Raw genomic sequence first — 17,303 nt, 5'->3', positions numbered from 1 at the left:
ACATACAGAAAAAAAATGCACACACAAACACACATTTTGGCTTTTATATATTAGACTAGCAGTGGGTACCTGGCGTTGCCCGGGTGTTTAGAGGTTGTGTATGTTGGGGAGGGGGTAAATCAAAACAATAGAATAAGCGAAGTAATAACCCTGTTTAAATATTATAAAAAAAACACGAACGTGATGCAAACGAACGATGTTAAAACAAAAACTAAAAAAGGAAAACGTGATGGAAAAAAAACAAAAAAAAAAACGAGTGTGTATGTTGGCGGGTGTAGATGGAAACTAAAAGTAATAATCCTGTTTAAATATTATAAAAAAAAACAAACAAAAACAAACAAAAGTTTTAGGATGAAGGTAGGCTCGAACCCAAAGCCTTGAGGTTAGTAGTCTGATGACATAACATAACACTGTGAAGGCAGTAGCTTTAGAGGAGTCGAAAATAAGTCTTTATAAATCCAGGTGGTTTTATAGGTCAAATCTCATGCCATAGCAGCAGGAGGAGCAGCAGAGAGAAAACAAATTCACGGCGCGAATTTTGTAAGATAAAAGTTGCTGAAATAAAAGATTTTTACGACGTCGTTTCGGGTTACATATTATGATCTAGGTAGCATATAAAAAGTTATAAGAAATAGTATAACACCCCCCCCCCCCCCCCGGAGAATCCCAGCAAAAAAAGCCTTTGGCGGACATACTCAAAAAATGCACACACACACTAACACACATTTTCGCTTTTATATATATATATATATAGATTAGATTTTCACTAAACGAATTTGATTTCAATACTTCATGTACATTGCCTTTACATCAACTGCAGAAATTGTTTATGTAGTCCTACAAGCTATGATAGACTTATCTCACTGCCGATGCAATTCTCTGTCTGTAGAAAAGCCAAATGCATCCTAAAATGGAGTACTGCTGCCACATCTGGGCAGGAGCTGCTCAGCGCACCCTATCTATTGTTCAGAGAAATAAAATTGGTCACTGGAATGTGAAAATAAGTTTGATAAGTGGTGACTCCTATGTAAAAAAAAAAAAAAAGCTACTCAGAGTTACCAATCCTGCTTTGATACATATTGGGTGCAATATAATAATGATAAAGTTCAAAACCGATTTAGAAACCTAGTAAATGATGCCCTTTTCTAGGTCCTTGATAGAGTTTAAAACCGGCTTCGAAACCTGGTAGGTGATGCCCTTTTCTCTTCCGTGCAACCTCTTTCCCACAGAAGAGACGTTGCAAACCTGTCCCTGTTCTATCTATAGATTGGAGCACAGACGAGCACTTGCCATGAAAATAATTTTAAAGCAAAAACAGGCTCGCCACATCCCTTCTGTGGGAAAGAGGTTGCAGGGAAGAGAAAAGAGCATCATCTACTAGGTTTCGAAATCGGTTTTGAACTTTATCATTATTATATTGTTCCCAATATGTAGTAATGATTTCAAAAGTTAAAAAAAAAAAAATGACTTGGCCGCCATCAGCTGGAATTGAAACAAAACACTTAATTCTCCAATCTTAGTTGTTACTGTTTGAGCGATTGTCAAACGGATAAGAAAGCATTAAATTTTAATGTATATAAACGTATATTTGCTCATGTGTATAAGGGTATTTTAAGTCGACTTAAACTGCCAAGTTCCATTTATTTTTAATTTTGACCCCTTAGCAGTTATTTTTTTTCCTTTAAGAACAAATCAAGGTCCTAATCTGTTTTTATATCAAGTTTCAAATCTGTAGACCAAAAATTGACATAGTAGTTTGGTAGAAACCGTTCCTCAGACAGGTAGATAGGCAAGGTCACTTTTATATATATAATGGAGTCAAAAGTTGTTTTATTGCAGAGTTCGAAATTTTCGACCAGCGTTAATCGACATCTCCTACACTGATGATTGCATAAGCAGGAAACACTAGTGTCTGTAGATATATAATAATTAATTTTATTAATAATAATAATTAATTTTATTAATAATAATAATAATAATTAATTTTATCTATAATTATTTATAATTATATATATATATATATATATATTGTTGATGTATTTATTTTTTTATTAGCGATTCTGTAGTATTTTTTCTTCTCTCTTCTCGCTCCCTGAGCGCTCTTAAGAGAGAAGTTATCTGCCTTTTGTTTACATTTTAGTTGCCCCCATAATTTGGGACGTATTATTTGTTATTAATTTATTATTTAAATATTTTTTATTTAAATATTATTATGTGCTTAAAAGTAAGTTTCAAAGTATTACCTCTCATCAGTATGGCTAGACTTTCAGAACGTATCCATTGTTTCTTGAGATTTTCTAATTTTTTTTTTTCACAGACTGATTTACTTGGTGGAACTGATAATCCAATGGACACAGCCAAGCACCAGTTTGTCTGCAAACCTCGCGCGCACAACATCACAGGTGAGTTACGACTCCTATTCCCCTTCCTTGAAATATTTAATTAATATATATACCAGCAGGACCCAAGGAAATTCCACGGAATAAGAAACATATTTAATTAACAATTTTGATGAAGCTGCTGTTTTTCAGGATAGCGCAAAAAATTCATTTTTTTTTTTTGTTGACAAAAACTGTTGCATGTTGAAACTGGACACACACGACCGTCAGTAGCCAAAAAGTGATGGGAGTGAAGCTGTCAAAACTGATGTCGCCAGATAGGTCAAGTTATTGACCCTCACAGCTGTGGGAGTCAGAACATCTGTTAGAGAGCAGGTTACATATATATATATCAGAAGGGAAAACACAAGCTAGCAGTCAGAAAGCAACATTAGACGAGCCCGCTGTTGATTTGCCCCCTCCTGTTTCTCCTCTCCGTCTATAGCTTGGGCGTGTGCACACAGAGCAAGAAATAAAATAATATTTTTATATTTTCCTAAAAAAACGCATTTGTGTATTTTGCTGACGAGAAACTACCAGCGTTCATCACGGCTACATCACAAAACCAATAAAAGTATCAATTTATTAACATTTCTATGAAAGTAGTGTCCATATACTACACTATGATCTTTTCTTCAAGGCCAAGAATTATTGATGTATTTGAAGTTAATGGTGTTGATGTGTGTGTGTGTGTGTGTTGGGGAGTGGGTAAATTGCAAAAAATGACACTTGCCTTTAGAAAAAAAATGTGATCATTATAAGTCGACACACTTTGCCCTGTAACTTTTAATCCATTTATTAGAGTTTCCCGAAACTTGGCTAAAATGTGGAGCCTATTGTTCTTAATATAAATCCAGAATGGATGACCCTGGCAAAATTTTAGTGCTAAAAACGCCTCTTTTCTTTGCTCTTTTTTCATATTTCTCAACAAAAATTTTATATGTTTTACTATATAGTTGTTTTTCAACTTAAATATACATGTGTTAAGGCGTGAAACTGCACCGTTTATCCATTTTTCACTGGGATTCGGCAAAAGGGGGTTATAAATGCCCCCAAATTGCAAAAAAATGACACTTTTTATCCCATAACTTCTGCCGCATCCATTAGATTTTTCTGAAATTTGGCCAAAATGTGGAGGCCATTGTTCTTAATATAAATTCAGTATGGGTGACCCTTGCAAAGTTCTGGTTCGCATCCCTCTGGGACTTTTAGGGCTAAAAAAACATGCTTTTTGGAGCTCTTTTTTCATATTACTCAAAAACTTGATATTTATGTTTATATAGTGGTTTTTCCATGGTGCTGAATTCAAATATACATGTCTTACGGTGTGAAACTGCACCGTTTATCCATTTTTGCTGGGATTCGGCATTCCCAGGAGCTCAAAAGGGGGTTATAAATGCCCCCAAATTGCAAAAAAATGATACTTTTTACTCCATAAATTCTGCCCATCCATTGAAAAAGGCAACATTGGCCCTTCACATTTCTCACATTCATTATTTCTTCACTGTTTTTTTGTTTTGTGGCGTCATCTCGCATGCAGCACCAGAGGGGGACCATGCACGCGCAGCTTGTTATAAGATATTTAATATTCTTCTTTTTTTTTTTTTTCCAGCTATATATACAACATTGGAGAGTTTCATCAAAGAAATTGAAACTGCAATGGGTTGCACACCTGGGTATGTAAACATTTCTATTTTATTATAATTGAATTCATAGAGTGTTAGAGTGTTCAGATAAACTTTTTGATAGAATCATTTTTTTTTTTTATTACATTTTCACCCCAAACAAGGCAATTTGCCACTTTGGTGTAGGGGGCTACTATCAGGGGCAACAACTATTTTCTTGGCCTTTTGGTCAAGATCAAAGTGTAGTATCTGTTTTTCTTGTTCTCTTTCGGTGGAGGAGAAATCCTTCACGACTGAGACAATTTTTATTTTTGTACCTTTTCTCCACGTTAAAAAACGACCCTTGTATCTAACTGTGTCCCGTGGGGAGGCATAGTAAATAGGTACTATCAGGGGCAACAACTACTGCGGTACTATGTAGGGATTTGGGCAGCAAGATGTCGGTTCACGTTACACTTGAACTTCTGCACGTCAGTACTGTTGGGGAAGCAGGGACCTGGAATAGAATTCCAGAGTCTAGCAGTTCTGGGGAAGAAACTATTGGAGTAAAAAGATCTTTTACATCTAGGGATCTCTACAGTGTAGGGGTGGGATTTAGCAGCCTGTCGGGTTTGTCGAGGGTGCTCACGTCGTAGGGGCACATGTGATTGCAGTTCATCAGAGCATTCACCACTAAAATACTTGTAGAAAAGGCAGAGGGATGCAACATTTCGTCGATGGGACAGAGGCTGAAGCTTAGATGCCAGTTCAGGGCCTATCAGATTGGCGACTCTCTTTTGAACCTTGTCAAGGAGCGAGAGACTAGTAGCAGATGCACCAGCCCAGTTTGACAGCAATACTCCATACATGGGCGAATGGTGGCCTTATAGAGGTACAGGATACTTTCGGGTGTTAGTAGTTGTCTAGCACGGTAGAGAGAGCCCACCTTTCTTGCAACGGCCCTGGCAATGCCTTCAATGTAATTGTTCCAACTCATGTTTCCTGTGAACGTTAGGCCAAGGAGTTTGAAAGATGTACTCTCAGATAAAGAGTTGTTGGCCATTGCTATAGGGTTTCTTGTAATTATTGAATGAAACTAGTTTAGTCTTGGCGGCATTGAACGCAACCATCCATTTTTGTCCCCATTCCACTACAGATTGGAGGTCTTCCTCTTGTGTTTCTGACATTTCTTTAGAAATGTGTTCATTCGTCTTCCTGTCGTGCCTACCATAGAGTGTAGTGTCATCAGCATATATACCCATCTCAGAGGCAATTTTGTTGGGGAGGTCATTTATGAATATCAGGAACAATAGAGGTCCAAGGATAGAACCCTGAGGCACCCCTGCATTTATATCATATTGTTTAGATGTACGACTGTCGAGAACAACCTGGATTTTTCTCTTATCTAAGAAGGATTTAATTATGTTAAGTATTCTACCAGTGATACCATATGATCTAATTTTCCTGAGGAGACCTTCATGCCATACCCTGTCAAAAGCCTTAGATATATCTAGAGCTACCGTTCTGCCCTCCCCCGCTTTGTCCAGTGAATGGTATAAGAATCATAAGATGACTTTTTTAAAAATATTTTTTCTTGATATTATTTCTTAATTATTTGTATGTGTTTTTTATTATTTACTAGCAGGGCCGATTTTTTATGTGAGGGGTGAAGGGGAAATGGGGACCAACTCCCCGGGGAGTAGGGGAGCTGGATAGTGACAATTGGTATGAAGGGCTGCCCCTACATTGACCAAGGTCTTATATGTAGGGTTGCCCCCACATATGGTCTTTGCTTGCAGTATCTGCCGGAACAGATACTACACTTTGAGGTATTTATTTGCTTCCCCACTGAGCAAATTAGGCTCAAGGCCGATTTTTAAAGTGAGGAGTGGAGGGGAAATGGGGACCAACTCCCCAGGGAGTAGGGGAGCTGGATAGTGACATTGACCAAGGTCTTATATGTGGGGTCGCCCCCACATATGGTCTTTGCTTGCCAAAGGCCAAGTTTCTTAATTATTTGTAGCAAATTCCGATGTTTTCCATTTTTAAAGTTTAGCAGGTTTTACCAAATTTTTTATTTACAAAAAACATTGTTGTTTTTTTCTTTAATTCTTTGACAGATCTTCCAGTCTGCAGGCATTCGTCACAGACTTTGTAAAGACTATCTTTTTGGACCAAGTTCATTACAACGTGTCGAGTAGTATTTCTTCAGCCACGAAAGGTAAAACTCATTCTTTTTTTTTTTTAATTGTAATTTTTATGCATTTACTGGAAATATTTACCTACACTGCGTGAAACGGTCCCTCGTTATAATCTTCCTCTTTATTTCTGTATTACGTTGAATTTAATCTCTCTTTTTCTTTTTTCTGACTTTTGATGATCGATCAGTGCTTCTGCAGTATAATGGTATTTCGTTAAATGCTTTTTACGTACTTACCTGGTATGGCGAAATTAGCAAAAAAAAAATTATTTTAAATTATGAAAAATGATTTGAGTAGAAGATCTGCTAAAACTTTTTTTCCCACCAAAAATCACATATTTATTCACGGTCTGCCATTTTCTATTTTGAAATGGCAGATTACAACTTTTGTCAAAATCATAGACCACAGTTACCTCCCCTGGATTTTAAGAACTTTTCTACATTAACAAATATGATAAATTTTATTTTTACTTGTAATTATTTTTCTACGTTTTTGAATTTTTGTGGCAGACTTTTTTTTCTTTTACTAAAAACAGAATAGTAGTTGTTCTACTCAATGACTTTTTGTAAATTTTGGATATATTACTATTTTCGGCATGATAATTAAGTATGTAATATTGTTTTTGCTTAAAAAATCGATCTGCCAACTTCATCTCAACAAGCCACAAATCTTTTTTAAGGACAAACTCTCCAGCATAAAGAATTCTTTAAAAAAAAAAGTCTTCATTGTAGTGAAATTTGAAAATCAAACCTTGAATTTTAAGTAAAACCAATAGTATCCACTGAATTGTCATGTCATAGTAATGAACATATCCAAAAATTACAGAAAACAATAACTTTTTAGTTTTCACATGCGATGATTTGAGATTTGTTGTTTTTTTTTGTTGTTGTTGTTTTTTTTATTTAACAAAATTCAATTTTCACTAGTTGTCTTTGAAAACAATTTTCATTAAGAATTAATTTTCTACCTTATCACTTTTTGAAAATCTTAGGTCAATTTAGCAAAACTCAAGTGTTTGCCAATTGTCTTTGAAAACTGTTTTCATTAATAATCAATTTTCTACCTTATCATATTTTGAAAATCTTATGCAAAATTAGCAAAACTCAGTTTTTGCCAATTGTTTTTGAAAACTGTTTTCATTAATAATTAATTTTCTACTTTATCGTTTTTTTCGTAATTTTTGGATATGTTCATTATTGCTTCATGACAATTCAGTAGATATCATTGGTTCGACTTGAAATTCAATATTTTGAATTTCAAAATTTTGCTACAATAACAAAGAAGAACCCTCAACCCACCCCGGGTGAATGTCACTACAAGTTATTGAACGTAACAGTGGATAATTGGGGAAGGGAATGCTTCTTTATTTTCTCTTAAAACGAATTTCTTGTTTATGATTTTTTTTTTTTTACTAAAAAAAAATTCCTAGGTTCAATTATTTATGAAAAATGTCAAATGTTTGTTGACTTATGATGACGAAGCACTGCTATTCATTTATAAATTTATTTTAAAAGAGAAATAACGCTTGCACACATTAGTCCAATAATTTTAAATAACTTTATCACTTGATATTTAGAAATTTAAAAAAAGAATTAGATTTGGTAATTGCATCAGAATCGGGAATTTAGAACAAAATCAGTAATTGTATTGGATTTAATTTTCTACCTTCTCACTTTTTGAAAATCTTAGGTCAATTTAGCAAAACTCAAGTGTTCGATAATTGTCTTCGAAAACTATTTTCATTAATAATTAATTTTTTACCTTATCGTTTTTCATAATTTTTGGTTGGTTGGTTGTTTTGTTTTATGGCATATCGACCCTTTTCAGGTTATTTAATGCCGAATCTGGTGATTTTGAAGAACAATTTTTTAATATAGTATATTTGTTTTTTAAGTCGTATTCTATTTAACCCATAGTTGGGACCCTAACAGGTGCTACCACTCCGGGTCAGAGTGGACCTGGGAGCAATGGCAATTAAAGGGTGGCTCCACACTCCCTAAGGCCTGCAAGCTGGGGCCCTCACCATCGGATATAGTTTAAGGTCATATCCAGGACCGTATAATTTTTGGATATGTTCATTATTGCGACATGACAATTAAATAGGTATTATTGGTTTCACTTGAAATTCAATATTTTGATTTTTGATGCATCATGAGGTAGAGTTAGTCTCTGTGCGGTTACAACTGCCTTTTACTGTTTAGCTTTTAACAGATTATAGTTATAAGTTTAAAACAAGCATATATAGCGAGGAGATGTTTTATGTGAGCATGATTACATGAATTCAAATTATGATGTCTAGCAACTAAGAACTAATTATTATGCTAGACACTTTAAAAACAGGCCTAACACACAGGACAAAGAAATATTATAGACTAGCCTGGGTGTTTGGAGGTGTGTGTTAAGCAAAAAAAAAAAAAAAGTGGTAGCAGGGAGGCAGGCTCGAGCCCAAACAGGAAATAATGTGGAAAAAAAAAAAAATGTGACGTCTTTGCCGTTGCATCCATCGCCAAACCGGAAGTGGAGAAGGTTTAAATTTAGGCTAATCAATCGAAAAGTGAGGATGACTTTCGAAAATATCAGCAAAAAAAAGCGACCCCTCTCTGTAGAAAAGTACCCAGTTGAGGGTGAAGGAATTAATATCTTTAGCCAATTTTTCAATATTTGTCGTCTAAAGGGTCGAGCTTCAAATCTCGTGAAAATCTGTCGAAAGTTTTAGGCAAACATACATACAAACATACATTTAAACAGACAGGTGAGATTTATATTATAGATGACAGTTCGAATGCAGTTTGGAAAAATGTATTGCTGACAATAATAAAAAAAAAATTATTTGTTCAAAAATATTGAATAACAGATGAAACTGTTTTTAGAACACGTTAAAGATGCAAAAATATTTTATTAAAAGAAGGATGAAAAACAGTTTGAATGCAGCTTGGAAAAATATATTGCAGACAATAATAATAAATAACCTTGAATAAACAGATTTAAGAACACATTAAAGATGCAAAGATATTAAAACAAGGAAGAAAAATTTCTCTTTTTTTTTTTTTTTTTAAAGTTGAAACATTTTTTAATAATTTTGGATTATAGCAAATCCATCTTCAGAGAGCAAATGAATTCTATTGTCTATTTTTTTTTCCTTGCAAGTAAAATGTTGTTGGTGTCACAAAATCTGATTGTTTAAGGGGACAGTTCATCAAAAACGCATTTAAATTGGATTGGAAATGACTGTTGTAGTCAGCTAGAAAACAGGTGGGCAGTTCTAGAAAAGAAGCTTCCCTCATAGAATTTGCATTTAGATTTAGGCACAGATAGAGAGTCTGGGAAATTGTTGACAATGGTTGTAGCTGGATGGGCGTTTCTTGTTACATTGGTTTTACTATAACAACACTTTTCTGCAGGTTCACCATGCATTTTGCCAACACATAAAAGAACATGACTGCTCTCTTCTCAACCGAGTTAGTCAATAACTTGAAAACAATACGTGATGATAGCAACATACGAAGTTAAAAATTTTTAAAGTTTTGCCATCAAGACATCATAATACAGTTAGTCTTGATGCGTTTACAACTCTATTGCTCCGTTTTTTTTTTTTTTTTAAACATTTAACAGCTTATATTTACAACTTTAAAGCGAGCACCAGTACTGAAGAGATGTTCTGTACAAATATGAATACAGTAGAACTTCGGGATACGTTTTTTTCCGATTACGATGTGGAATACAATGTTTTTCCGGCCTCCTGGTTACAGTATTTGCCCCGCCTTATGGTATTATTTATAATGTTATTTTATTATATACATGTGTATTATATATTGTACTGCATTTTGTTACTAATTTTTAATATGTACTGTAAAAATTTCTCTTAGACTCCGCCATATAGCAATTTCCTCATACGATCTCAATCCCAGAATGGATTAATGCGATATCCCGGGGTTCTACTGTATATGAAATGGGCATGCAAATATTAAAATATCTAACAGCTAAGAATGTGTTAATATAAAAAAGATCAATGTTGTATATCAGTTCCAATTTCTACATATATAACATATATATGTAAAAGGCACTTTGTGTGTGTGTGTGTGTGTGGGGGGTTATTTCCTATGAACTCTGAAATGGCTGGGCCGAATTTTTTTAAATTCCCCACAAATATACTTTGCGTCTAGGAGTGTTTTTAGATAGGTTTTAAATTGGAATGCCTCTGATAAGTATTAGAAATTGAATTAAGGAAGGAACAGTCTGATTTTGACTAAAGTTAACCCCCCTATGCAATCTAACATCAAAAGTACATTAGAGAAGTTTTATCACTGCACAAGCAGAAAGGCCCAGTATATAAAATCAACAGTAGGTTCTTTGATAAGTCAGGAGTGCATTCGAAATGAATGTTTCTGTTTAGATCACAATTGAACCGTGATACTTGACTTTTGAATTTTTAACTTTAATTCAAGCCATTATAGAAAAATAATTTTATAAAATCAACAGCAATTTCTCTACAGTGCAATGTAAACTGCAATGTATTGTGGACTAAGTCACTATAGGAGACATGTGAAGCTTCCTCCTGGTGCACCACGATGAGTCCCCAACTAGAGCAGGCAATCAATCGATTTTTTTTTTTTTTTTTTTTTTACATAGGCATCACCACTTATCAAGGCCAAGAGACCACTCGAGGATAAGGGTTAAAGAGTGTACAGTAGAAATTGGACAATATAGTAATCGTTAGTAATGGCAATTCGGTAAATTTGTTAACTTATATGGAACGGCTCATCAAAAACTTGTTTATGTTAGACTTGAAGACAATCATATTGTAGTCAGCTGGAAAGCAGGAAAACGGAAGACAATTCCACAGGCGTGCAGTTCTAAGAAAGAAACTTTGCTCATGGAATCTACGTTTAGGTTTAAGCACAGATAAAGAGTAGGGGAAATTATTGACAGTGTTTTCTGCTAGATGGGTGTTTCTTGTGAAAGTTTTGTGAGGGGGGGGCATAGATTGGAGCTCAGCCGAGCACTTGCCATGAAAATAACGATAAAGCAGAAACAAACTTGCAACATCTCTTCTGCGAGATAGAGGTTGCAGGGAAGAAAAAAGGACATCTCCTACGAGGCTACGAAGTCTATTTTGAACTCTATCAAGGCAGGACAAGTCCTTTCTAGCAGCTCCTACCTAGATGTGGCAACAGTACTCCATCCTTGGACGTACCTGGCTCTTATATAGATAGAGATATCTAATGGATCAATAGAAGGATCCCACCATTTTTCCAGCGGCCTTGGCAATGGATTTAATGTATGTGTTCCATGGTTGATTTCACTGATTTTGAAGGTCCTGGATATGACCTAAAACTATATCCGATGGTGAGGCCTCACCTTGCGGGCCTTGGGGAGTGAATCCACCCTTTAATTGCCATTGCTCCCAGGTCCACTCTGACCTGGAGTGGTAGTACCTGTTAGGGTCCAAACTATGGATTAAATAGAATCTGACTTAAAAAAAAAAATATATACTCCATTAAAAATAGTTCCTCAAAATAACTAGATTCGACATTAAATAACCTGAAAAAGGTTGATATGCCGTAAAACAAAAACAACCAACCAACTGATTTTGAAGACAATAAAAGTATCGTTAAGTGTGAACAGTTGTTGATTCTCATTCAATCTTGAGTTGTGCTAATATTTTTAGAATTCTTCGTTTTGTGTTTGTAATGTGTCACTTAATGAGTATGGCTGGTACCAGGTAATCCAGTTATATCTGTTGCGTAGTCGATATGTCCAGTAAGAAAAAATATTCCACTCCTTTCATGTTTATCTGGTGAGAAAATATAATAAACTAGCAGGCCGTCCGGCGTTGCCTGGTGGTAAAATGTGCATACATATTTTATTTTAATTCATACAGAAACTGAAATGTGTGCATGCGAGTATTATGCGTTTTCTTAGCTGTTCACTTCTTGTAAAAGAAAAAAAAAAAAAATTCCCGAGCTGAGATCAAAACCAAAACCTAAAGACAGTGAGTCAAGTACAATAACCATTAGGCCAGCTTGACACAATCTTTAAAAAGTATTTTCGAAACTACTTATTCTTAAGATAAAAAATTTGTCATGTAAACCATTCATGCACTTTTGTAAACAGTTGACAAATAGCTAAAAATACCATGACCCCTTAACAGCCTATTTTTTTTTTGGGGGGGGATGGAAACCGATTAAAAGTTTTCACATGTCTGAATACCCTATATACCAAATTTCCAGTCTGTAGATCAAAAATTTGTTAAGTATATAGGTTAAGAAGTGTCCTCACACACACATTGACACTTTAATAGATATATAGATAATACAATAGTACATGTACACAGACACACAAAAACTGCCTTTTATATAGAAGTACAGATATTGTTTTGTTTTGATTGCATGAGGTGTCCTTTGCCCTCCCTCCAACCTTCCACTGTTTATTTCTTTTTATTTTCTAACCTTTTTTTTTTGTATGTTTTATGTATACTTACTTACAATTCTACTCTAAATTATTTTAAACTAGTCTGGGTGCCCGGCATTGCCCGGGTGTGTCAAGGTGTGTGTAAGGGGGTTGGTTGAGCAATCAAAACCCTAAAAAAAAGAGATTGAATTAAAACGACTCAAAAAAAAAAATTAGGCAGGCTTGAACCCGTGACGTGCCAGAGGAAAAGGAGGTGAAAAAAAAGCAAACCGCAGTCGTGACGTCAAGCGTGGTCGAAATAACCTGTTGTATGCAACGTCGTTCACGCGAGGCTTGAATGACTTGCAAAAATGGTGACGAAAAAAAACCCTCCTTGTAAAAAACGGTGAAAAAATAAATGTTTTTAGCCAATTTTTGGATATTATTCATCAGAGAGACTGAGCTTCCAAATGATATCAATTTGTCAGTGTTGTTCATGTGTGTTGAAAGTTTTAGCGACACCTACAAACATACATACACATAAACAGACGTTTGAGATTTATATAATAGAAGACTAGCGAGAGTGCCCGGCGTTTAGGTGGTTTAGTAAGGACCCCAAGGGGGGGATCAAAACAACAGTAGCAGGGGTGCCTAGGTGTGTGTAGGTGGTGCAGTAAGGAACCCGGGGAGGGGGGGTAAAAAGTGGCAGTAGTGGAGGGGGGGCCAAAACAACTGTAGGCAGAGGTGTTGATTAAAAAAAAATGTGACGTCTTAGTCGATGTCTTCATCGCCCGACCGGAAGTTCGGAACGTTGAAATTAAGCATAGTCGGTTGAAAAGAAGATGATGACTTGCTAAAATGTCAGCAAAAAGAAACGACCCCTCCTTGTACAAAACTGCTCAGTTGAGGGTGACGGACTGAAATGTTTTTGACCAATTTTTCGATATTTGTTGTCCGAAGGACTAGGCTTTAAAACGATACCGATTTCGTCAGGATCCGTCGCCTGTGTCGAAAGTTTTGTGAGGCACACAAACATACACGCACACACATATTTGCCTTTTATATATTAGATTAAATGTCCGGATCTATGAAGATAAGTGCTATATAAAATTCCAAACCTGCTCTGTGGAACACATCGACCAAATATTTTTATCAAGCAAAAAGCAATGGCTATAATCGGCAATTTCACCTACTAAAGAAGCTCCACAAACAAGGAAAGCAGTATGGACTATGAATTACAGTAGAGGATAGGTAAGGCCTCAGCAAATGATATTCTTCGGCGTAATGGATAAAAGTACTTAATTACATTCAGTTTTAGATAACATCATTCTGGGGGATTGCCATTTCAATTGTCAGTGCAGGTGATAGTAATAATAATACAAGTGCACATACGAGCATGTCATCTCCGAAATTCTGTATATTCAAGATCTTGAAAAAACAAAAAATTAAAAAAAAAATGAAGATTTTGTAATAGTAACGTCTTGTCCAGATTTCTATATGGAATTGAAACTTGGCGCTTTAAAATCAGCCAAGAGAAGAAATTAGTTGTTTGAAGGCAAGTGCATTAAAAGGTTTCTAGAGAGCAAATGATGCGATGGAATTACCAACGAAGAAGTCAATAGGTAGTATCGTCATTAATCTGCAACCGATATTTTGGTTGGCTTGAACATACCCAAAGAGAATTGCCAACCAAGTGCTCCGGGCATGATCTACATGCACTGGGTTCCCACTGGACAGACAGTCAACAAGGAATACTATGTTGAAGTTTTAAGGGAGTTCAGGAAGAGATTCTGTCGGAAGAGGCTAACACCCTTCAAATTGGGTCAGTGGCGTTTCCACCAGGACAATGCACCAATCCATAACTCCATCCTTGTCAAAGACTATTTGACTAAAACGGGCATGTAGACAGTTCCTCACCCTCCCTATTGTTCAGACCTTGCTCCCTGTGACTTTTGATTATCCCCCTAAGCTCAAGGAAAACCTTAGAGGCTGTCGTTATGAGACAATTGAGGAAATGAAAGAGGCTGTGACGAGGGTCATTGACACGCTCACACAAGAGGACTTCCATAGGGCTCTCCAGAAGTTGTTGGAATAGCACAACAAGTGCATTGCAGCCGGAGGAGATTACTTCAAAAGAGACTAGAGTTTCACATGTGTACTATCAATAAAAGTGCCCATACGAAAAAAGTCTGGAAACTTATTTAAGGCACCTCGTATTTGATTGATCCTAGGGTTGAGATTCTGATTTCTTCAGATGATATCGGCAGTGTTTATCCTAACTCAGATATCCCCTAAGATTGATCTCCATAGAGAATTGTTAACCAAATGCTCCAATGGACTCCTGATGGGGAAAAAAAAGGAGGAAGACCAAAAACTGAAGTGGAAGCAAAGAATCGGAAGAGATTTGATTACAAGAAATTGAAGAAGAACAAAAATGTGTTGCAATCCTTCTCTATAGCTTAAAACCTGGTCAATAAGAGCTGCGAATCTCAAAAAGCTGTAAGCGTTTGATGAATACTACCTCTGCCGAATTCTGCATGTCCACTGGCACCATTTCGTCTCCGATAACCAAATCGGAATGTGTAGGATCATCCCTTTCAACCAATCACAATCATGAAGCAATTGCTCTGGAACCACTCCAAGGTTGATGAACTTTATTCTATGGAACGATAGCAAGTTGCGATTACAGAAATCCTGTACCGATTCCTGAATCTAACAGATTTCCAAGTTGAACAAATCGCACCTGAAGAAGCTCGGGTGTTGCATTGGTCAAAACGTTGTGCAGATAATATCCCGAATAAAATCAGTAGTAAAAAAAATAATCCAAATATAATAATCTACCCCCAGATGTTTTAGGAGCTATAAGAAGTCAAATTTATAAGAAATCAAACTCACATTTAAAAAAAAAAAAAAATGGGCGTCTCTGTATATATTTCTGTGAATTTCTGTCAACAAAATAGACTAAGATAACAGAGTTTATCTTAAGGAAAATATTACATATAATCCAATGTTTGTTCTATTATTGATATTAAGGCATGACTCAACCTAGGAAAGTTCGTTTACGAAGCAATAGTTCCAGAACCACTCCAAGGTTGACGAAGACGCCCGGGAGACCAGCTGAAGACATGATTAGACACCATCAAAACCGATGTCAAACCTTACTCCGGTTCATAGATCTATAGTTTTTACTGCTGGTGTAGTCTTTGTTCATTGAGGATGCTGTAGGTTCTAAGGGAGGTTTTGACTCAATATCCAATTCAAGTCAAAGTAGTCTAGTACTATTACTACCACTACTACTATTACAGTGGATGAGGAAGAAGGCAATAGGTGGTTTCCGTTTGCCTTATGCAGTCCTCTCCTATCCATCTTAATATATGATATAGTTATATATACCATGCTACATATGGCTAAATGGAAAATTAGAAATTATTAGATCTATTGTTAGGAGAAAGTTATTTAATAAAGATAGGAAATCTCTTAACTACAAACAACAAAAATACATATACTAGAAAATATGTAAATGTTGGTGTTATGCAGCCTTCTCCTAATTTTCTTATACTGTGCTGCCTATGTCTGAATGAAATATTAGAAATTAGTAGATTTAGTGATAGGGGAAAGTGGCTTAATAAAAGAAATTAGATCTTGATTAATTGCAAACAATAACACATATACACTAGAACATACGTAAATGTTGGCTTTATGAAGCCCTCTCCTATTTCTCTTATACTGTGCTTCATATGTCTTAATGAAATATTAAAAATTATTAGATGTAGTAATGGGGAAAATTACTTAATAAAAGAAAGGAAGTATTTATTAATTGCTAACAATAATAGACGCACTACATCTTTTGGAAATCTTGGAACTTGACGGTTTGAAATAGAGGTAAGATAAATCTCATTTTCCATTTGTATTTGAATGTTTCTTTTTGTTTTTTCTAACCATTTATTATGTCTTTTGTGTACTCTACTACTGCTGCTACTACTACCACAGTGGATGAGGAAGAAGGCAGTAAGTGTTTCCTGTTTGCCTTATGCAGCCCTCTTGTATGCCTTTTAATACACATAATTGATTCTCCACTTTTGCTTCTAGTATATGAAGGGTAACCAACCCCAAAATGCAACCCATGGAATTGCTAATAAAATTTCATACCCTTTTCTGCAATCCAACCGTATTCTATGCCTGTTAATGAATGTCCAATGATTTGCTTAATCAATACCGAACACTGGTAAAAGTGTCTGTTACTTGGGTCCCATATACGGACATGACTCTGTGACCTTTTCACTCATACTGATAGGATATTGTGGTGTGTATGTCGTTCATTATGTATCTTGGGCTGTGCGTGATATGTATATGTACGTGTGATATACATGTGGATGCGTGTGTCTGTCTGTATCTGTGTGTGTGTGCGCAGCCGTGATCGTCTGTCTATGTATGTATTTGTATTTGGCTGTGGTAATAATGTCTTCTCATTTAATATGCGTGTTCATGTGTGTGTAACAAGTAATTCATTCGACATACCGCAGTTCCTGACTTCTTTCTTCGGAAACAACAAATAAGTGAACAAATGACTCGTTTATGCTTGGTTTTATTCTTTCTGGGTCTTGGCAGTTTTGCATTTTCTTTTGTTGGCTGACTTGTCTTTACGCCTTTTTCTTCTACGCATCTTAGCGAAATCTCAACCGTTCTGTTCGAACTTGGAAAACCAACTGACTTGCATGCGAGAGAAAAGA

The 17,303-nt window shown here is 35.7% G+C and overlaps 1 protein-coding gene and 1 pseudogene across 4 annotated transcripts in view; both read left to right on the top strand.

Moving 5' to 3' along the window:
- The window catches only part of LOC145267024 (exocyst complex component 4-like), a 195,533-nt gene that overhangs the window by 69,384 nt on the left and 108,846 nt on the right, over positions 1–17,303 (top strand). For 2 of the 4 annotated variants that reach the window (XM_080122953.1, XM_080122951.1), the window contains 4 exons: positions 2,318–2,402; positions 3,991–4,054; positions 6,103–6,203; positions 16,564–16,581. In XM_080122953.1, the coding sequence (XP_079979079.1) occupies positions 2,318–2,402; positions 3,991–4,054; positions 6,103–6,203; positions 16,564–16,581 (268 nt within the window). The remainder of the gene's footprint in view (positions 1–2,317; positions 2,403–3,990; positions 4,055–6,102; positions 6,204–16,563; positions 16,582–17,303) is intronic. The other 2 variants (XM_080122954.1, XM_080122952.1) reach the window with 1 other exon arrangement.
- On the top strand, positions 4,213–4,325 carry LOC145267328 (U2 spliceosomal RNA; annotated as a pseudogene).

The sequence above is a fragment of the Euprymna scolopes genome, chromosome 42 (genome assembly GCF_053919585.1).
Source record: "Euprymna scolopes isolate OS-2025 chromosome 42, ASM5391958v1, whole genome shotgun sequence".
Lineage (NCBI taxonomy): Eukaryota > Metazoa > Mollusca > Cephalopoda > Sepiida > Sepiolidae > Euprymna > Euprymna scolopes.
Note: the sequence above shows the minus strand (reverse complement) of the source record. Positions and strands in the feature narration are given on the sequence as shown.